We start from the raw sequence: 22,639 nt of genomic DNA on the forward strand, positions 1-22,639 counted from the left end.
CCTAAATGTTGGTGTGAATCAGACTTGGAGCAGTGCTTATCTTTTCTTACCCAGTCTGTAATACAGCCAAACATGTCTGTTCCATGTCTCAGGTTTTTAAATTATTAGTGGTCTGTAGTTATTGTGAATTTAGTAAGCAGCCCTAGTCTGTTCTATATTGCACAGTGTGGGATTAGAATGATGTGAGGGCTGATAATACTGTTCTGTAAAGCTATTTAACATAAAAAAGGTGTTTTTCCCCCGTTAACTTTTGTAGTATAGTCTGCCTCTTTAAACTGGTTGGAGATAATTTTCAGAACACTGAGCAGCCCATAGCTACCATTGACTGAGACTAGCAAGATTTGTGGATTCTGAGTGCTTCTGCAGATTGGTCCAAATATCTAAAAATGTATTCAAAATTAGCTTACTTCTGAAAACAGTGAACACCTGCTTGTGTATTTATATAATAATTAAATGCAAGTTTGACTTATATTTAGAAGACTTAGCATAATTGGCAAGGAGTGACAAGGTCATAAATTAGCACAGGTTGCTTGGTTTGCTTAAATAATCTTGAATAAGGTTGGGGTTTTTTGCCTAAAAACTGGTTTTGGGTGCAGTCACTTCAACGTGTTGAGATAGAGATTACTTATAATAAAGCAAAGATCTTTCAGGAAAGTGAGCTTCAAGAAGCACTTGTCAAACTTGTAGTTTGAAAAATGGAAATTAGGGAACTTTATATTGAGAAGGATGAGTTGAACAGAGAAAAACCTATTTAAACACAAGGACTGCATGAAAGAATCATGTAAAGATGAGTTTGAACAACTTCTGCTCATACAGATTTTGATGGATTTTTTTTTTTTCTTTTAGTCAAGTCATTTTTGCACCTTACAGTCACTGGATTTTGTGTGTATTGCTATATCCTATTTTGCTGATGTTACTCGGCCATAGTGCAGTTTCACATATTTGGAGCCTGCTGTTTCCCAGTCTCTAATGCATCCACAATATTTATCAATATATGTGGTTTGGAACTGAAAAGCTTAATGAAGTATCTCATATTAACTCTACAATTTTTTAAACCTTTCAAGAGATGACACGAATAAGGAAGAAGATGAAGATGAAGAAGAAGCAGAGGAGGAGGAAGAGGAGGAGGAGGAGGAGGAAGACAACAATAACAATGAGGAGGAAGAGTTTGAATGCTATCCACCAGGCATGAAAGTCCAAGTGCGGTATGGAAGAGGGAAAAATCAAAAAATGTATGAAGCTAGTATTAAAGATTCTGACATCGAAGGTGGAGAAGTCCTTTACTTGGTGCACTACTGTGGATGGAACGTGAGGTAACTTGAGTTTTAGTTAGTGATTACTTCTTGAATTACTTCTAAAATACACTTGTGTATTTTAAAATCTAAATTAAAAGACATCTGGAGTCCTAAACTTTCAGTATTGGTGTTCTGTGAAGGTCATTGTACTGTATGAAACTATTAGATTTTTAACACTATATAAATGCAGTACCTTAGCTACTTAGAAAATCATCTCAAAATGACTTGTTCAAAGAAGGCTTCCTTCATTATCCGTCTTATTTTTAGATCTCTGCATACAACGTGACAGCTCACTCTTTCACAAATTCCTCCTCTGGCTCTCTTAAGCCAATTTTATCTCATACAATATTTGAATAGTGCACTTAGCTGAGTCTATGTACACACTCTTCTCAGCGAAGCAGAGAGTACACTAGCACTATGATATTTAACAAGAAAAGTACAAGATTCCTAGTGGCAAAGTAATGTGCCGCAGATAATTGCATTTCATTCAGATACGATTTCCACCCCTCCCCACCCCTCTTTCCCCCGTGGCTGCCTCAAGCTTCGAAACAAGACTCTTCTTAGCCTAGTGGCTTCTTATGCTTTTCTTAATATTGCAGGAGTATATGCTTTTTATTGTCCTTAATACAGCATTAGTAGAAGTATTAATATATTTTAGCCATTTCAGACCACTTTTTTTGCCATTTAAAACTTGATGCAACTTTGAAAACAGGAGAGAAAACTAAAGAACTAAAGCTTCTGAGTGGCTTTTAAGCCAATTACCAAGTCTCCTGCTTTTTTCCTCAGTTTCAACGCATCTGCTCTTGTCCTCAGCTGTCCTCCTGTAAACTTTATTACTGTGTTTATAGATCTTTAAAAAAAAAAAAAAAAGACTGAGGCAAACCTGTGTACTTTTTATTTAGTTATTTTTTCCTCTTCTGGAAAATCTGAGGCTCTTGTGACCTTCTTCTGTCATCTGGACTTTGATTACCATCCTACCTCTGACCAAGAGGGCAGGATAAGTCTCATTTGTTCAGTGCTTGCAAGATCTGCTAGCAAAGGTCACAATTACAGAAGCATGATACTTCTCTCCCTCCCTTGAATACACTCTTTACATCTAGGCCTGGTGATTTCCAGGACCACCTAAGCCACTGATGCTGAGGAATGTCTTGGTACTGCCGGTTTTGATATCGGTCTTTTATAGAATTTTGATTTATGTATATATTGATCTACAGGAATATGATCTTTCATATAAACTGTCCTCAGGCAACATTTGTAACCGTAATGGGCAATGGGCTATGAAGTCAAGATACAAGGGGAGATGCTGCCTGCTCAAGGTGGGATTTGGAATGTGACTAGTGTTTCGATCATTATTGGGGAAGACTTCTTTAGGAGCTTAATTTGCTGAAATTTGCATCCTACTTGCTGAGGATTACTGTGTACCATTCCAAAAGGTTTTCTTGCTTTTAGATTCTTGTTTTGGAATTCATGTGTAAACATAGAAGTTACTTTCCTTTTTGAGCAAACATTATGCTATTACACATGCTATGGGGTGAGATGATCAGTTTTATTTAAGCAATACCACTTTAAATCTGAAGAAATGAGAAGTCAAAAATGAGCCTTCACCTTGGAGAGGTCCCAGCACCCTGGTTCTTAAAGGAGAAATCAAGATCCTGTTATTTGAACTCTGCATTTTAGACAAATATGTGGACTGATATCAGAGGCATTACTTCTGTGAGTAGGATATATTTTATAAGAAAAGCATTTTTAGTAAACTTGCACTCATTTGAGTGGTGCGGGGAGTTGTTTGGTCTTTCTGGCAGCAGGATTTACCTGGTGTTTCAGAAGAGCTCTCTGAAAGGGGCTGGGAGAGCAGGATTCTTCACTGAAAAAGACAGCAGTGATTGAGATTTAGCTACAGGACTGTGTGTGGACTCTGCTAAATGTAGTTATTTTTTTGAGTCAAGTAAAATTACTTAAATTTCTGGATTTGACAGTAAGAGTGGCTAAGCCTGAGCTTAAGGCAGCATCTAAACACTTTGGTATTTTAGTATTGTGAAGACAAGTCTTGTATGATGTAATAACTTGATTTGGCTTTTAGTCAGTCACAACCTGGAAAAATAACTGCTTTACTTTGATAGGTAGCAATTCCCTCCTCTCCCTATTCACTGTAGTTTACTTTTAGTGTTTAGCAGGGACAAATACTGTAACATCAGGTCATGGGTTTTTAATTCTGTCATTCTGCTATCCCTTAAAGCTGACTTTCCTGTTTCCCCTTTTGGTCGGTATCCTATTTAATGGCCTGTTCTTTAAAACCATAAATCCGAGCAGGAATCCTAAATAACTACTAATGTTTCTTATCACAAGATAACTTCAGTATATGTGTGGGTTTCAGAATAATACTGTTTGTGTGTGCATGCACGTATGCTTTGGGGTACTTCGAATGGAATTTAGTAAACCTGGTATTCATCTTCGTTATTTTTTTTTAAACTGTCTGGAACCAGTGACACTAACCACTGTGGAACTTTTTTTTTTTTTTTTTTAAACAGTAAATAGAAAATACAGAAATGGAATTGTTCAAAGCCAGGTTGGATAGGTCTTTGAGCAACCTGGTCTAGTGGAAGGTGTCCCTGCCCATGGCAGAGGTTTGGAACTAGATGATCTTCAAGGTCCCTTCCAACTCTAACCATTGTATGATTCTATGATTCTTAACAGTGTTGTACAGCTGCACTACTTCATGCCACGGGATCTTGTTGTTAGCTCCTGAGATTCAGGTGACACATGTCTGTGACAAAGGTAAAAAACTGTAGTGTTAAGTGGAGCCTGACTTGTAGTGAAAGGGAATGGCAAAAATCCCTACCCTGTTAGCGAGAACTGTTTATGTTGCCACACGTTAACTAGAAAAAGCTTGTGAGAGAAAATGTGCTTCTTCTAACAGGCCAGTCATGTTCTGAATTATGTATGCTTTATATGGAACTAAAACTTCCCTGGGGCCTACAGTGCTGGCTCCTTCTGTCATAATTTTAAATTTTAGCTGCTAATGCGAAGAAACATTCATTGTATAAGTGAGGTGAATTTCTTCTGTAGTATGTTCCCAGTAATTAAAGACAGAAGGTGCATGTTCAAAAAGAGTTCAGGTTGTTTTAACTCTGTGTGTTGTATGGTACAATATCACAAGACATGCTATTCTTGAATGTTTCAAGTGTTTGCAATGAAGACATTATTTTCAAATTTACTTTGTTCATAAATCTGAATATGGAAGTGCTAACTTCGGTCTCTGTTTGTTGAAGCGTTAACAATATACAGATTTTGTACTTAACAGTCAACCGCTGAAATTAAAGGAACAAGCATAACCAAATTTCAGGTTTTTGAGTAGTGTATGTCATGGGGGTAGGAATTATTAAAAAACAAATAAAAAAACCCCAGAAGCCTCATCTAATACTCCAGTATTTGGTTATAAGACTAAATCTACTTTCTGTGATCACAGACAAAGAAAACATTTGATTCTTCCTTGTTAGCAGAGATGGACAGCATACTGGAACTTTTCAGTGAATTTGCCAGGGCTTGCTAGTTCCTTGGGGTCAGTTGTCTTCCTGAGAAAGCGGTGCCTTTGCTAGTATAAATCTAGAGGGTGGAAAAGTACACTTTCTTCCTTATTTCCCCTCTAGTACTTCTGTGGATGATTGAACATGCAATCTCTGAGACTATGTTGTGGTTTATTTTAGCTTGCAATCAGTACATGCTCTTAAGCAAAGTGCCAATTATTTTTTCTACTATATAGCTATTCATTTCATTGTTCCTTTTTTCCTTTATTCCTTCCTTCCCATTCAAACCCACCTTTCTGGCAGGCATTCATTTTAACCAGTAAGGCAGAAAAGCTTCTCTCCTTACTGGCTCATCTTTGTTTCTTCTGAAGGCATTCCAGGTTTTCATATGAAACCTTATTTAAAAAATAGGTAAATAATAACTTTTTATTAAATCTCTCTTCTTGGTTCTCAAACAAGACTGTGCAGTCTTTTAGGAACACCTCCCCATCTTACCTCCTTCCTCTCCACACCGAGCTGCTTGCTTTAAGGAGTTGAGGTAAGCAAGTCTGGAAGGTGGCACTGCAGTAAAATAATCCAGGTCTTCTGGAAGCACGTACTTCTTGTCATGAGAGCAGAAGAACTTTCTTCATGGTGTTTTTGGTTTTCTTTTGTTTTGTGAACAGGCTGTCTAAAGCAAGATTAGTGATGAAGTAAGTTTTCCTGTTTTAATCACAGAATTTTCAGAGTTGGGAGGGACCTCTAGAGATCATCTAGTCCAACTCCCCTGCTAAAGCAGGATTGCCTAGAGCACATTGCTCAGGACTGCATCCAGGCGCGTCTTGAAAATCTCCAGGGAAGGGGACTCCACAACCTCCCTGGGCAGCCTGTTCCAGTGCTCTGTCACCCTCACCGTAAAGAAGTGTTTCTGTGTATTTGAACAGAACTTCCTATGTTCCAGCTTGTGCCTGTTGCCCCTCATCCTGTCATTGGGAACCACTGAAAAGAGCCTGGCTCCATCCTCCTTCAAACCACCCTTCTAGATACTTGTATGCCATAATAAGGTTTCCCCTCAGCCTTCTCTTCTCCCGGCTAAAGAGTCCCAGCTCTCTCAGCCTTTCCTCATAAGGGAGATGCTCCAAGCCCTTAATCATCTTAGTTGCCCTTCGCTGGACTCTCTCCAGCAGTTCCCTGTCCCTCTTGAACTGGGGAGCCCAAAACTGGACGCAGTATTCCAGTTGTGGCCTCACCAGTGCAGAGTAGAGGGGGAGAATGACCTCCCTCGACCTACTGGCCACACTCTTCCCTGTGCAGCCCAGGATTCCATTGGCCTTTTTGGCAACAAGGGCACATTGCTGGGCCATGGATAATTTACTATCTACCAGGACCCCCAGATCCTTCTCCTCAGAACTACTTCCCAGCAGGTCCACCCCTAAGCTATACTGGTGCCTAGCATTCTTTCTCCCCAGGTGCAGGACCTTGCACTTGCTCTTGTTGAACCTCATTAGGTTCTCTGCCCAGTGCAGATAATAAAGTGCAGTTCTGTAAAAAAAAGGCTCTATCTAGTCTGAGCCACACACACCACCATTCAGATGCAGCTTGGCATCTGGTGCACTGTACAGCTTTCAGGGTGCTTCTCTGCCATGCAGTAGAGGAGAATGTAATTTAGGGTTAGGTTGTGCAATGCAAAGGTGTGAAGTGTGGGCATTTGATTCCCTGGAGAAGATTCAAGATTTTTGTGTTGTTGGTCCTCTTTGCAGGGTCTGACTGCTATCCCAGGTGCAGTCAGGAGTAGAGCAGGATTTGCTCTGGCCATGAACTGTGACTGTCACACATACTGTTTCCAATTTGTGCTCCTTGAGTTGAGGAGTTGTGACCACTGCTTCTGATATGTAACATTTAAGACCCTGTGGTATCTACAGATACTCTTCTTAAGATTCTGCACATCCTCTCTCCGTTTCAGTGTGGTGCTTAGTCTATCAGCTGTCACCCCAACAGGCACTACCATCAACTTGAATCACAAACAGTATGTGCAGTGCACAGACTCTGCGTAAGGGGAAGATAGTTTTCTTACTGGAAATGCATAGAATGAATACAAATTCTGTATTTTAGCAACATGGTTGAGGCAGAAAGGACACTGTCAGTATAATTGCTTTTCACTGTGTATTTGTCCAGTTATAGTGCTGTTTTCCTGCATGTATTTAAACCTAATAAAATATGTGGGTTGCAAAGTCCATTCGGCAGTCTACTTAGTAGTATTCCTTTTGGAAAGCATGTCTTTGCATTGAAGAAAGACTACTTCAAATAGGGTTTCCCACAGTCTCACAGAATATGGGATTTTTCCATACTTGAAACTACTCTGCGGAGTTGTATTTCAGTTTTGGAGAGAAATCTGGGCATGTTCACCTACATGTCACCTGGTAATAGTACAATTACAGCTGTATCTGCAGCAATATAGGTAATCTTGGTGTGTTGTGGTCTGCATGGTCTGCTGCTAGACTGTGTGATTTTTATTGTCACATAGAAGGGAAAAACAGCAAGAAATTGTTTTGGAAAACTTTCTTCAGAGACTACTGATACTTAATTTTTCACTGTATTATTATGTGAAATTTAAATGAATAAAATACAGTATTTAGCTTCTGGAATCCCTTGCATAGATCTTAACTTAGAGCATGCAGGAAAGCAAGTTAGAAATTTGCATATTTTTCACTAATCCTGTTTAACTTGTATGTCAATATTGTAGATTCAATTGGCAGTAGTTACAAAGAAGCTGAATTGGGACTGTATCAGTGGTCATATGTATCAAAATGGTAGTTAAGCAAGCTCAGCTGGAAAGCCAGCATAGTCATGAGTGCATTGTGCTTGGATTCATCTTGTACCAATTCTCTGGGTGTGTGTGGTTTGGTTTTGTGGTTTTGTTGTTGTTGTTGTTGTTGTTTGTTTTTTAACTTGTTTTCTTCCCCTCTGTTTTCCTGTTTACCCAGGGGGATCGGAATTTGTGTGGCTGTACATTAAGGCAAAAGTTAATACATGCTAATTTTTAACTGACCTATTTCTTATTCAGATGGTTCTTGAATTCACAGTTGAAGTAGGATAGCAGATTATGCTTATTGGGGGGAAAAAATGGTTTAATTGATTCTTGTGTTTTTTTGAAATGCACAATGGAACTGGCAAGTGCAATACCATAGTTACAGCATATTCTCATGAAGAATGTACTTCTCTGATCTTGGATTTGTATTTAACAGGTTCATCCTTAGCTAAGGCACCTGTTGTTAATATCTTGGTGCTATTTCGTATGTTTTTATCTTGTATCATAAAGTTAATGACTCAAAAGTTAGTGACTCCTAAGTGTTAGTCACTCCAAATATCACTTTGCAGACACTCAGGCTCAAAAGAGTTTATTTTTGTTAACTGGTCACATGTTATGTGGTTGTAAGAATTTATTTTATTTTTAAGGTTTTACAGTATCTATATGAAGTATCCATCTTGAAGATCCATACCAAATTATCATTCTGGTAGTTTTTACCTGTATGTGTGGATTTCCTGCTGTTCAATGCAGACTGGAAAAATACCAGCTTTCACTCTTACCCATCAGTGTAAAAAACCTGCGTCCTATATGTCCCAGCATATGAAGAATTGAACCTTAGCAGAAACTTCACATACTGAAAAGTACACAAATGACTTCTTTATTCAAATTCCAATTCAGTTTTTATATTGCTAATAATCTTCTTTTTCTCCTTTAATTTCTCTTACGCTGTAGTGATTATCTGCCTAAAACCATAAATGTGTACAATTTTTTTTTTGCTTTTAGGTATGATGAATGGATAAAGGCAGACAAGATAGTGAGACCAGCTGATAAAAATGTACCAAAAATTAAGCATCGAAAGAAAATAAAGGTAATTTCTTTCCCTTTTTCTCTCTTGTTCCCCCCCCACCTTTGGTCTGATAGGTTCTTAAGTACACCCCCATCCCCTCAACCTTTTGACTGGCCTACAAATGCTTGACAGTAAAAGCGGCTTACTAGCCTTTTAAGAACTAAAACTTTTTTCATCAAGGTTTTAGCTTTTCACTTTGGGGTGGAGAGGGGAAGCTTCTCTAGCTTCTCTTTCCTTTCTTTTCTTTATTTTTTATGAAATTTATGTGTGCGTTTATAGAAGACAAACGAGAAGGATCCATTTTATCATCAGTGGTGGGAGCAAACTCTGGGGGGTGAGATTTGGGAGCATCCTCTACTGATTCTGAAGAGCAAACCTATGACTAGTCCATGTGTATGTAACTATCATTTTATTTCATAGCATTTCTTTCAAAAGTCATTCTTTTAAAACTGATATTTAGGCTTGAGCAAGTGGGGTACAAGGAAGCTTTTCTTTCTGCCACAGACATCAGCGCTCCTCCTGCCCCCCTCAGCACCATGGAACCTCTGGAACTTGAGTTTTGTTCTAGAGCTCCGAGTGTCATAGCCCTGCCCTGCCACTGCTGAGCCTGGCATCCTGCGGTGGCACTGCGCCTAGAGCGCTGGCTATGTTTGCTGTCCCATTTGTTTTAGTGTTGACAAAGTTCCTGTCTTCAGTATAGATGTCTTGCATGGGCTGTAGAAAGGTATTTGTAATCTTTTCAACAAAGAGGAAAGCTTTCATTTACAAGTTGAATGTTTAAGATAACTGTAAGCATTGCTTAATTGTAATCTATGTTAAGATGTATGCTCAAATGAGAAGAGTTTTTAATCTTTTCTTTCACAGAATAAAACTGACAAAGAGAAGGAAGAGAAGTATTCTCCTAAAAACTGTAAATTGCGACGCTTGTCAAAACCACCCTTTCACACCAGCACATCACCGGAGACTGGGTCCAAACTTGACAGCACTGAAGCCAAAAATGCTGAACAAGCTCCAGTTAAATCAATAGAAATTACTTCTATTATTAATGGGCTACAAGGTATTGTACTTAAAATTTTTATAATTCCGTAAAGGGCCTTTAAACAGTAGTAAATGACAATCTAGAACAACTGATACAACTGTACACTTGAGCCTGTCTGGCAAATTATAACATCATCTTCAGAAATAACCCTCGAACAAAAGCATTATTCACAGTGGATTCAGTGTATGTTAACAGTCTTAAGAATGACATCCTTTGTTTTGCCATCCTTTTTTTTGTTGGGTACACAGCAAAGCATTTTTGCTTTCTATATTATTTCTAAATTTTTAATTTTTGATTTATGTAACTTTTAGGACCCATGATTTTTTTTTCATTGATAAACAGAATTAGTAAAGCTAGGTTTCCTATTAGCATGGCTGTTCCTAACATTGTTTTCCCCTTCCCACACATTTACAGCAGCATTATAATAACTAGTTGCTTATCTTCATCCTTAGTTCAGTGCATGCCTCCAGAAAAAGAATCATCTATAGTGTAGGTAGTTTGGGTAACCACCAATTTTCATGAAAATTATATGAATTTAATAATCTTTCAGACTTACTTGAACTTGGATGACATTGGCCACTGGGTTCCAAATTTGTAGGTAGAATAACAGTCAACATAATCTATTAAGCTTCGTTTCCTTAGAAAATGAGAAACAAAAAACCAATTAGTGGTGATGATAATGACACTATTATTAGTGCTATAATTAATCTGTAATTAACTTCTGATTACAAAGGCACAATTTGGCATACACCAGCTAATATTTTGGAAAGCTAAATGTTTTCCATATTACTTAATTAATTTTGAGAAATGCTTTTAATTGTATGCAGTCCTTTTATCATTTAAGTCCATTTAGATTCATACTGGGGATTAACTTTTTTTTCTGGTACTTTTGGGTTTTTGCTTTTAAGTATGAAAGGCTCTAATGTTTTACTCTTTCTTTTTCCTCCAATTTTAGAGCTGCTTGCTCAAAACTTTTTACAGGTCTTTTTTCCTAAACTGGAATGATTTATGCTATTGTATTCAACTTCCCTTTGAAGGGCACAGTGAAGTAAATAGGTTGAGAGGAAAACTTGATGGACCTGGTTTTTGATGTTGTTTTTTTTTTAAATGTCATGTTCTTGGCTTTTATTTCAAATGGGAAATGTTGATACCTCATATTATCATAGTAATGTAGTTTTGGTCCTCTAAAATAGGAGAAAGGCGAGTGTTAGAAGTCCATTTTAAGTGACGGAGTTCTTGGAACATTAGGCCAAAATGTTTACCATAAATGTTTAATTAGAATAAAGCAAACAACACTGAAAGGATTGTGTAAAACTTGCTTTCCAATTGAGTCTTAGAGTAGAATCCTGCCTGTCTTAAATAAACCAAGAAAAACACCCGAGGCAACGTTTCCTCAAGGCATTTTGTTCTGTATACCTCTTCTGTCTGTTAGTGTGCTCTTCTCCCAGTTCACTGTATTTCAGTAAACCTTTTTTTAAAAAAAGTTAATTCAACTTTTATCATTTCAGTGAATTTCGTTGACATTGGTTATATTATCATCTTTAAAGAGGTGGTGAGTTCTAGTGAGGAATTGAGAATGAGAGATGGGAAGTAGGATAAGAAGAGTTAAACTGCCTATGCCAACAAAAATGGATGAGTTACAAATCGAGGAGTTACCCATATGTTTGAGCCAATTCTCATTGTTTCTTCTTGTATCTGTATCTTTTCCCATTGAATGGGCTTGTTGTTGATTCCTTCTCCATTATATCTTTGTTCTTCTTTTCTCAGTTTCTTTATTCCTGGCCCTGAATTTTCTTACTGTTGTCCTACACCATTATTGTTCATATATTTCTCCAAGTGCCTTCACTTCCTTTTTCCAGGCTGGTCATTAGGTTGGTTTGTTAGAGATTATCCAGTGTCTTTGTTGTTCTGTCCTTTTCGACTGTGGATTCTCCAGGGAAAATACTGTCTCTTTTCTGGGCTTTGGAAAAAGGGCAGATAATAGTAGTATTTGTAACCAATAAAAAATATTTAGAGTTTTTATATTAAGCACATCCTTCCATTTCTGTTTTGGTTAATTATGCAGAAGTTTCTATTTTATGGATTGATGCACTCTATGCTTTCTCCACCTCTTCAGAAGTTCCTGGAGATGAACTGTATAATACAGAATTTTCCTAGTTACTAATCTAGCCATTATACCTTCTAGTAGAACAGGAAATAAATTTTTGAAGTCGTCAGGAAGTACCATTTAAAATATATGTTACTAGAGATCCCTGTAGCATGTGTTCATATCTGTACAGTTTTCTTTAGGTGTTTTTTTTTTTTTTAATAATTCTTTATAACCAGAATCAAGACAAACTTTTCTTGTTTTGTTTTGTTTTTTTGGATTTATTTTTAATTAGCTTCTGAAAGTTCTGATGATAGTGAGCAGGAAGATGACCAAAGTGCCCCGAATGTACATGCTGATGGCAAAGAGGAATCTCAACGTGAAACTGTAAGCCAAGATAAAAATGAGCTCTGTGTAAAAGAAGAACAGAGCAGTTCATCCCTCACAGAAGAAAGTAAAGCTCTGACAGATGTTGTAGTGCCCAAGTCGGGATCCAAGTCTCCTGAAAGATTGCGAAAAGAGATGGAAGCGTTATCTGAAGATACTGACTCTGATGGAGAAGACGAAGCCACAAAGAAGAGAAAGGATGTGAAAAAGGAGGTAGTGGATAAAACAGCAAAACCACAGGTAAAACGTGGTAAACGAAGATACTGTGTTGCAGAGGAATCTTTAAAGACTGTGTCACCTAATAGAAAGGATGATAAGTCCAAAAACAAAGACTCCCTTAGTTTAGAAAACAGCAGTAACAGCTCCTCTGATGAAGATGAGGAAGAAAAATCTAAACTGAAAATCAGTCCAACTAAAAAGTACAATGGACTAGAGGAGAAAAGAAAGTCTTTACGGACAAGTACTTTCTACTCAGGATTTTCTGAAGTGGGAGAGAAAAGAATAAAGCTTCTAAATAACTCTGATGAAAGACTTCAGAACACCAGAGCAAAGGATCGAAAAGACGTCTGGTCAAGTATTCAGGGACAATGGCCGAAGAAAACGCTGAAGGAACTGTTCTCAGACTCTGACACTGAAGCTGCTGCCTCCCCTCCACACGCTGCTCCTGAGGATGCTGCAGCAGAGGAGCAGCTTCAGACTCTTGCAGAAGAAGACGTTTCTTTGCCTAGCTCCGAACTTGAAAAGTCTTTGCCAGCTAGTGTGGACGTTAAACCTGTTGAGGAGAAACCGACTGAAGTGGGTGAAAAGAAAGTTGAATTTCCAAGCAGTGGCAGTAATTCAGTGCTAAATACTCCTCCTACAACTCCTGAATCGCCTTCATCCGTAACCGTAACGGAATCCAGTAGACATCAGTCCAGTGTCACTGTCTCTGAGACGCTGCCACCAAATCAAGAAGAGATACGAAGCATTAAAAGTGAAACAGATAGCACAATAGAGGTGGACAGTGTTGCAGGGGAGCTGCAAGACCTCCAGTCTGAGGGAAATGTTTCTCCAACAGGTTTTGATGCCAGCGTCAGCTCCAGTAGTAGTAATCAACCAGAACCAGAGCATACTGAAAAAGGTAAAGGAAAGGCTAAACAGAGCTGTCTTCAACCTAACCAGCTCTCATTTTAACGTTGCTGATGTGTTTTCATTGTATTGTGGTTAACCTGCTGGAAGGTTAGTTGTTGGAGGTAGTAGTAGCCTGCTGTCTACTTCAAATGTATGGAAATGGCATAGTCATCTAGTGAATAATATAGGGAATATAATCTGCAGGAAGTTTCTTGGCCTTTCACTAGGAATTGTGATTGTTTCAATGAGGAATAAAGTCTGTAACAATAAAGTTTATACTGGACCTGACAAGAAAACCCCAGAGGAAACTGTAAAATACACTGTATGAGGAATACTTACTGTAGCAAGATGGATACATTTTAAGTACCTTGCTTACAAGTAGAACATACTGTTTCTTATATAAAATTCTGATTCTCTGTAAGCTATTTATTTGGGGGGAGAAAGGGCCAATTATGGCATGCTTAGGCAACAATTTCAAATTTGTACCTTAGGAAATTAATATTTAAAAAATACAAGTCAAGATGATAACAAACATCGACCTTATTAGCTATGTTTCACTTTCAGGTGTGTTTTTGCAGATTGAATTCCTATGCTGAGACCACTAGAAAATAGGGTATCATGAACACTGCCAGTGCTTGTGCACGTGATGTCAGTGTGCTGCTGCCTGCTTTTTAATTGTTTGCAAGGCTGGATCCAAAAGCTTTTTTTGTGAAAGTCACTGACTCTTTTACAGTTCCATCAAAAGTACAGCTACTTTCACTGTTATAATGTGCCTAAACAATTATTAATACAAAGAAAAAAAAAAAAAAAAAAAACCCAAACCGGAAAAACAGACCGTGTCTGAATATAATCCTGAGATGAGAGAAGTGGTTTCTTCATCTCAAGAGACTTTAGTTAACTGAATTTTCTCAAAATGCCCTTAAGGTGTATTACCTTCATCATTCTGTTATTTTGAAAGAACGCAACAAAATGTGTTTCCTTAAACAAAGGGGAGAGTTTGGAAGAGGTGAATATATAGCCCTCAATAAATACACCTGTATTGCTTTGTTAATTATAGATGTGTAGGTTTAGAACTTAATTTGTTTGCTTCTTTTATATAAAAGGAAATTATTGCCACATGAAGAAAGTTTTACACTATTGCATAATATTACTTTTACATGCATTAGACCTTAACTTCCTCTCTGATTTTGTCAGCATGCTGCCTGTTGTACAGTATGGGTTTCTTAATTTAAATGGTTTTGTTACAGGAGTAATTTTTAATCTGTAAGTCAGGTGGTTGTGGAACAACGTTTGAACAGCTCCTAAAGTTTGCTCTTTTAACAGGTGTACTAGAATTCTTTTATCTTCCTTTTCTACTTCTTCCCCTTGTAGTCACAAATACCAGTAGACTTTTTCCTTTGTTTATTTTGTTTGCCTTCTTTTTTTGTTGCCTTGCTTTTTAACATTATCTAGGATTTTTTTAATACTTTCAGTTAATGTAATTACTGATCACAAGTGATAGTTTCAGTTTTTTCTCGCAGCTTCCAAGTGCAACAGGCAGTTCTTGATAAGTTTTTCAAGTAAATGTATTCTTATTTAATTTACAGTATTAAAAAAATAAAAATCTGCGTGGTTCAAGAGAAATTCTGGTGATGCATACAGAGAAGTTACTTGCAGTCCTCTTACATGTACACTCTAACCAACAAACTTTGTCTGTTTTCCATCCTCCTTCACCTCCTCTTGTCAATATAAGTAGAAAGCTGAGTTGTATTAAGGATAGGCAGGATCAGTTGGATTGTTGTCTACAAACTTAAGCTCTGAAGTGGGGTTTTTTGAGACTTTGACAAAAACACACAGAAGTGCAAGTGTTTATTTAATTTCTGTTTCTTTCCTCTTTCTTTTTTTTTTTTTCCCCTTCCCTCTCTCCCCCCCCAATTATAGTCTGTACAGGCCAAAAAAGACTTAAAGATGCTCAGGGAGGAGGCAGCTCCTCAAAAAAGCAGAAAAGAAGCCACAAAACATCAGTGAACAACAAAAAGAAGAGTAAAAGTAAGTACAGCAGCTCAGTGTGAAATGAAATGTGTGAAAGTACTGTCATTTGTTGGAACGATTGTAGGAGATGAAGTCTGGAAGTAAAAAATGTATTAGGACAAAATGTTCTCATCGGGGAATTCTTAATACTGTTTAAATGAAGAAACTACTCTTGCTGAATGCCAAAGTGTTTTTAAATGTCTTGTGTTATTTCTGGGCCTATTTCTAAGAGGTCCTTAATATCGCGTAATTTAGGAAGACTAAGAAGAGCGAGGATTTCAGACTACGTAGAATTGGGCATGATAGCTGCATGTTTTAGAGGGGACCTGGATGAAATTAGACTTGGTATTTTCTGGAAGATGAGTTTTTAGAGGTTAATATCTCTTCCAGTAGCAAGTATGAGAATAATTCCAGAAAAATATAGGCTATATTTTCTTCCTGTGTCATCTTTCACATCTTCGGTACATAATGCAGCTTTTGCAGCTTTTTTGTAGTTGTAGAAGCTAATTAGAATAGAAACCACAGTACTCGGGAAGAGAAGCTTAATAAAAGCAGAGGTGTATTAGAGAGACATATGTGCACGTGTTCAGGAGACAGCAAGATTAATTACTGCCTCATCTCACTGTTCTCACTGCAGGGAACAGTAAGCTGGAGAGTGAGCTGTGTTTAAAAAAAAAAAAAAAAAAAAAAAAAAGAAAAAACCAACCAAACAAAAAAAAACAAACCCCACAAAACAAACAAAAAAAAAACACAAACAAAAAAACCCCCACAGTTAAAGCAAGGATAGAAAGCATGTGCTAAGCTTCTCCCCCCCTGTTTTAACAGCTTTTACAAAAAGTCTGTACTTTCTGGTCTGGTATTTGCTTTCACCCCATCCAGTCCTTCATGTTTGTTGATTTTTCTCTTCACATTCATGCTTTTTCATTCCATTTCAGAAATCTCCTCCTAACATAATCCTTATCACGTCCCTCGTGGGACCTATATGGACCTTGAGCAGTTGTGTTGTATTCATGAATCTCCTTACGAGTGTGTCCTTACCCCACCCCGTTATATTCTTGCATGCACACTTTCAGCAATAAACTTACCAGTATCCAGGATGGGTTGTGGAGCCACAGCCTGGGACTGTCACCCACCCTCTAGCTCTGTCTGGTTCCCATAGGTCCACGTAATAGCTGTGCATCTACCTGCACAGCAACTAACTGGACGGTGTTTTCTGTACAAGGTTTCCCTTTCACAGCATGCCAGAATTAGAGGGGCCTCTTTATATACCTGTTTTGTGGTCCTGTCTTTAGGCACTGGCTTTGCAGAGAGTTGTGTGGCAAGCTTCTATACCAGGATTGATTATATAATTTTAGAGTAAAAGGATTTTGGTCAAATAAAGTCCTGTTATATGAAAATCAGCACAGGGGTAGCTTCTGATAAGCTTCGGTTTGGGCAGGAAGGTTGCTTTGTTTTGTAACAACGTATTTTTTTTTTCTACAGCAAACAGCAGTGACAGCGAAGAACTATCTGCTGGTGAAAGTGTGTCCAAGTCTCAGTCTGCAAAATCAGTTTCTACTGGTGTGAAATCTCACCAAACCAAAACACCTGCAAGAACACAATCTCCAGGAAAATGTGGGAAAAATGGAGAGAAGGAGTCTGATCTCAAAGAACAGAATAATCGTTTGCCCAAAGTTTACAAATGGAGTTTTCAAATGTGTAAGTATTTTCTTCAAAACATGCCTGGTGTGGTCTTGCGGTGTACTATAAGAAGGCTTTCTGAATTTTGTGTATTTTGGTTTTTTCCCCTAAAAATTGTTTTTTTCCATCCTCAGTTTGCTTAATTTTGTGATAAATCCTGATTTATTTTTTTTTCTTTTGCAATTGCAGTGCAGGAAACTGCCTATATCACGCTTTTCCAATAGTGCTTTTAGATATGGCTTCTGTGCTGACTTGCTGTTCTTGCCATCCTGTGCAAACCTGTCATTCTGGCATGAATGGTATCCACTATATGTGCTTGTTGTCTTGATATTTTCTTGTTGTTTTACTTGTCATTCTCTAGTTATTGTTCAGACACTTAGATGATTGGATTGTAACTTTTTCCCCTTCCATTTTGCCTTAGTGAACCAGGACATGTTTACTATTTCTGGTAATACGAACTTTCAGTGTGTTTGTGTCAGTCAGCTACAGGTACACGTATAGCTAAGGGTGAGCAGTGTTGAAAGGATAATGCATTTGCCTGTCTGAAAAACAGTTCAGTAGCTTATTAATGCCTCAATATTAATGCAGCTTCTTAATTGTCTCTGCCTGTGTGTATGCTATTGCAGTGTGATTTGCAGTAGGGAGAAAGAGAAGGAAGATAAAATATTAGGTGGTTGAAGCCACCTTCTTCAATATAACAGTAAGCAAACAATTGAAAATAATTATTAAAAAAAAAACCAACTTGCTATTTTTGCCCTCTATCTTACAGTGTCTGGGTATTTAATTGTCTAGTGAGCAATATGGTGTTGTCCTTAGTACTGACCATGTATGTATAGCATTATAGCGTTGCATGAGCTGCTTTCTCTTTGCTTTTAAAGGTCAAATTCAAACTGTGTGTTGCGACAGATTTAAATTACTTATTAAAGTAATCCATAGTAACTCATTCAGTATTCACAGATGACCTTAGCGTATGTCAAGTTTTCTGAAGTTCTCAGAGCATTACGCTTCGTTCTTTTCTGGGTTCCGTCCCAGGGTGTGTGAAGGCTGCTGTTCCTCACGTAAAGTGGGAACAGGAAAGAGCTGGCACAGCACACTGTGCAGACACAATTGTGGATTTTTTTTTTTTATTTGCCAGCAGCGTTCTTTCATGCCCAGGGAATTCTTCACTTAGCCAGCTGTTCCTGCGAGGAGAGAATCTGACCCTGCATTTTTTTTCTCTCCAGCCCTGAATTTCAGTGTTACTCTACTTTTAAAGTATATTTCTCCTTGTACTTATTCACAGTCAAGTTACAACCTGCTGCTTTTCAGTTCTGTGTAATGTCTTTGTTGTCACTTACCAGCCTGCTGAGATTCATTGGGCAGATTTCCTGTGCAACAGATTTAAAGAGGTTTTGCTCCTTCCTTTCTTTCTACTTTGGCTACATTGCACGTGCTAAATTTGCTTGGCGGATGTTGGACTTTGGAGCGCTATTTAACCCATTCCCTGTTGTTGCAGAGGTCTAAGACACCTGCAATGTCTCTGAGCTTTTCTCATCTTCCCACAGCCTAATACAGTTGTGGGTTTTGGTCCTTTGGTGCTGCCTTCCTTGTAGGTTGATGAAGTGCATTCTGCACCCCACACCAGTTTAAATGATTCTTAAATGTCTTCGAATGGAGTGTCTCCAGTGCGGCTTACACGTGGCTGAAAGGGACTGAATTGAGAGTTCCCCCTGCCTGTGTGCCACGCTGTGGAGAGCTCCCAGCTGGAAGGGAAGGCAGCTCCAGTGCTGGCCGTGTCCATCGACAGCCCCGTGTGGGACGCCAGTGAGGAGGTCCTGTATAGTTATACCTTATGGCCCATATGCCATGGACATGATTAGAACCACCCCACAGCTATTCAGATTCCTGTTGTTACCTGCTTGTTTTATAACAACCAAGTTGATTTGGGCAAGACTGACCTTGGTGTAGTAGGCCAAACTGAGCTCTAGCAAGGAATCAAAACAACAGGCTCAAAGCTAGTTTTGGCCCCTATGTTTTCACCAGTTGTCTTCATTTTTTATTTTTTTTTCCTTCCTGTGGGGAGAGGAATGCATGCATTTTCTTCCTCTCCCGCTGGCATGGTTTAACCCCAGCCAGCAACTAGAACCGCACAGCTGCTCACTAACCCATCCAGCTCTTCCCCTCCCCAAGAAGGGTAGGGAGGAGAGGGGAAAACAGGAGGGGGAAAGGGAGGAGAAAAAAACCCTGTGAGTTGAGATAAAGACAGTTCAATAGAACAATAAAAGAAATGGAAAATAATAATGACACAGGCAATACTCTCAGTGCCTGGTGAACTGGCACCTCCTGAGCAGTGATTTTTACCCCCACCCCTGCCAACCCCCATTTATACACTAAGCATGGTGTCTATGGTACGGAATATTCCTTTGGCCATTCAGTTGTTCTGTCTGTACTCCTTCTCAGCTTCTATGGGAAGCTGAACAGGGTCCTTGAGAAGCGTAAACATTGCCTAGCGATAACTAAGACAGTATGCATTGTTGATATAACTTTCTGGGCAATCACTAGAAAGAAAATTTAACTCTTTCCTGGCTGAAACCAAGACCAAAAAAAAAAGTGTACCTATGGTGGTATCTTTTAAAAAATAATAAAAATGAACAAAGTTTGTGATAATAAACAGCATCTGCTGTTGCTGTGTTTCTTGGCTTTGTTGTCTGCTGCCTCAAAGCACATCACTAAGATTTGAGTACTTCCCACTTCACTGAAATTTGGAAGTTTTTGGAAGTGCTGCGATACAATAATTAACAGATTTTTTTAACTTGCAGCTGACTTGGAAAATTTGACTAGCGCCGAGCGCATAACAGTTCTCCAAGAAAAACTGCAGGAAATCAGGAAACATTACCTGTCCTTGAAATCTGAGGTGGCTTCCATTGACCGAAGAAGAAAGCGCTTAAAGAAAAAAGAGCGGGAAAGTAAGTGCGGGGCACTAAATTTCACTTGTAGAGGGCTGAACTGTATGTCATGTTATTAAGGTGTTAAGAATTGGGTAATTTTTAGGGAGATGTGTGCCATTAGGAGTGTGGTTTTGTTTGTTGTTGTTTTGTTTTTTTTTTTTTTAACAGTGTATACTGTTATTTTATGATCTTTAGAAGGTATGGTTCAGATATCTAATGACTATGTAAGGGGAAAAACATTAAAAAGGCATGCAATCCTTTTAATTCTGGGAATAAAGGAAAAATATACAAAAAATACAGGAAAAAATATACAAAAAAACCCCACTTTTAAGCAGTGAACAAAGTATCTAAGGTTATTAATAGCTTATACTGTTTCTTCAAGTTACACGATAATTTACTGTAGTGTTGCTTGTGTGTCTAGTTGCTGGAGTCAGTATATACCAATGCTTGTTACTGAATGGGAAAACATTTTTATTGCTTAATTTGTCAATTTTTATAACCTGTGGTTTCCTCTTCTGTGCAGGTGCTGCTACTACATCATCTTCCTCCTCATCACCTTCCTCAAGTTCCATTACAGCTGCAGTTATGTTAACTTTAGCAGAACCATCTATGTCAAGTTCATCACAGAATGGAATGTCAGTTGAGTGCAGGTGACAGCAGGACTTGCCAAAGCACTTTGCACTTAATGGCTGCTGAGGGCCACTCTTTATTTTTTTCTTTTTTTTTTTTTTTATACTGCACAGTGGCACAAAATTCAGACAAGCACTATTTTGTATTTAAAGTTGTTTCTTGACAAGCTAACTTTGCACTTAAGTGCACTTTTATGAAGAAAAAGTACAACAAACTGCTTTTCCTCAAGCAATAATTGTTTCCAACTTGTCTGGGAATTGTAAGTCCAGTGACTCGAAGGCCTTCCACTGTGGCAAATGGAGGCTGTTCACTGCCTGTAGAGACAATGAGCATATAGTTGTTGGGTTGATGATCTAAGTAAATGTGGTAAGGCTTACTGTATTCCCTGATATTTTGTTAAAGCTGGAACATTTGATATTTTTCCATTTATTTATGACAAATATTGAACCTATTTTCATTTGTACAAGCTAATTGTTTTTTAACTGCTAAGTCACCTTATAGTGGCTTTAATTGTATACGTCAAGCACATGTATTCAATTCAAAACCTGCAGTTAGTAGGATGTGTGACATCTGTCCTGATAACCAAATACAAGGATTCCTTTAAAAAAAACAAAAACAAAAACAAAAAAGACTGACTAATGTTTACAGGTTTGAATTAGGCTTAAATAGGTTACTCTGGGTTTTAAGAACCCATTAATTGGAATGAAACTACTGTACTTTGCCATTTTTCTATAAAACAGTATTTTTTTTTAATTTTGATAAAATACATTATGAAAAAGAAAGAAAATGGCTAACAAACTGTATTAAATCTTAATGTATAAAGATTGTATTTAGCCAGTTTAAAGTGTATATTTATTCATAATGGATTATAACAGTTATATTTTTGTGTTTTCTTGTAAATGTTTCTTTTCCCTTAAAGCAACAAATATTTCATTTGTAATGCTTATTTTATTACGAGCTTCAAGGAGAGGACTTCAAGACGGAGTAAGGTGTGAAGTTATAATTTGTGGTTGCTGATATGAACACTGCCACAAAAGGGTAGTTGTTTTTAAAATAAATAGCTAGCTGAGTGGTAGACATTTAATTTTTTAAATGCCTTGTACAAATTCCAAAACCAACTTCAAACTGTTTTCACTTGTATTGATTTTATGTTGTATGGATCCCAAGCTCTCTCCTGTTAATTATATACCTTTGTAAGACATTTGTATATTGCGGAAGTGTTCATTCAAGCTATTTAATACCTGGCACTGTTAATACACAGTACTTTATTGTACAGATTGTTTTACTGTTTTAATTGTAGTTCTGTGTACTTCTTTTGCCTGGGGAAATAGGGGCTGGCATGTTTTTCTTTGTTTTCTGGCAATACAACATGTAAGAATTCAAAGCATTTTGTTTGTAGATGCTAGAGTGTCAGAATCCTTTACATTTGACTTTTCTAAGAAAAGCATTTTCAGTCTTCGTAGTGTGTGCTTAAAGTTAACTGATTTTATTGAAAATGGTTTCAAAGTATTCAGAATTGTACAGGACTGTAAAAATTTGTTGACAAACATTGAAGGAAAAGCTTATAGAAAAAAGCTATAAAATATATATTAGGTTCTGCAGAAAATGGAGAATTATGTAATATATTGTACAAATGTAAGCAAAGGCCTCTGAAATAAAATGCCATAGTTTGTGAATCCCTGATTTTGTTTCTAACAGTTTAATTAAGCAACCATACTGTGTTCATTAAAATAACATCAAGATGCAGAATCAGTTTAGCAAATGATCTTTGATATGGTGTAATAGGCATATAAAGGTAAGCTAGAGCAGGTACATTGGCCTAATTTTCCTCTTAGCAATTAATTCAAATTCATCTTCTTTTTCAGCAAAATGAGAAAGAGATCATTAAAGCGACGCCGGCTAAAAAAAGGTGAATTTTGATCCACGTTAATTCAGGTAGTTTGAAAATGTAGAAGCAAGCTCCCGAAGATATTTGCTGACTTCTAATATCGACTGCCTCAAGTTCAGATTCAGTGGAAGTAAAACTGGAATAAAACTTTAGTGTTAACTGCTTACATCATGTCTGGCCGTAGTTCAGTTGACCAAAATACTGTTACA

General features: G+C 37.7%; 1 protein-coding gene across 2 annotated transcripts in view; it reads left to right on the plus strand.

Annotated features, from left to right (window-relative positions):
* The window catches only part of ARID4B (AT-rich interaction domain 4B), a 91,752-nt gene extending 69,527 nt beyond the window's left edge, over positions 1–22,225 (plus strand). The window contains exons 17-24 of one of the 2 annotated variants that reach the window (XM_082480378.1): positions 1,065–1,313; positions 8,610–8,694; positions 9,538–9,730; positions 12,094–13,305; positions 15,216–15,323; positions 16,788–17,003; positions 19,784–19,930; positions 20,436–22,225. In XM_082480378.1, the coding sequence (XP_082336504.1) occupies positions 1,065–1,313; positions 8,610–8,694; positions 9,538–9,730; positions 12,094–13,305; positions 15,216–15,323; positions 16,788–17,003; positions 19,784–19,930; positions 20,436–20,566 (2,341 nt within the window). In that variant the 3' untranslated portion in view covers positions 20,567–22,225. The remainder of the gene's footprint in view (positions 1–1,064; positions 1,314–8,609; positions 8,695–9,537; positions 9,731–12,093; positions 13,306–15,215; positions 15,324–16,787; positions 17,004–19,783; positions 19,931–20,435) is intronic. The other variant, XM_082480377.1, reaches the window with a different exon arrangement.
* The last annotated feature ends 414 nt before the right edge of the window (positions 22,226–22,639 follow it).

The sequence above is a fragment of the Vanellus vanellus genome (assembly GCF_965231255.1).
Source record: "Vanellus vanellus genome assembly, chromosome: 3".
Classification (NCBI taxonomy): domain Eukaryota; kingdom Metazoa; phylum Chordata; class Aves; order Charadriiformes; family Charadriidae; genus Vanellus; species Vanellus vanellus.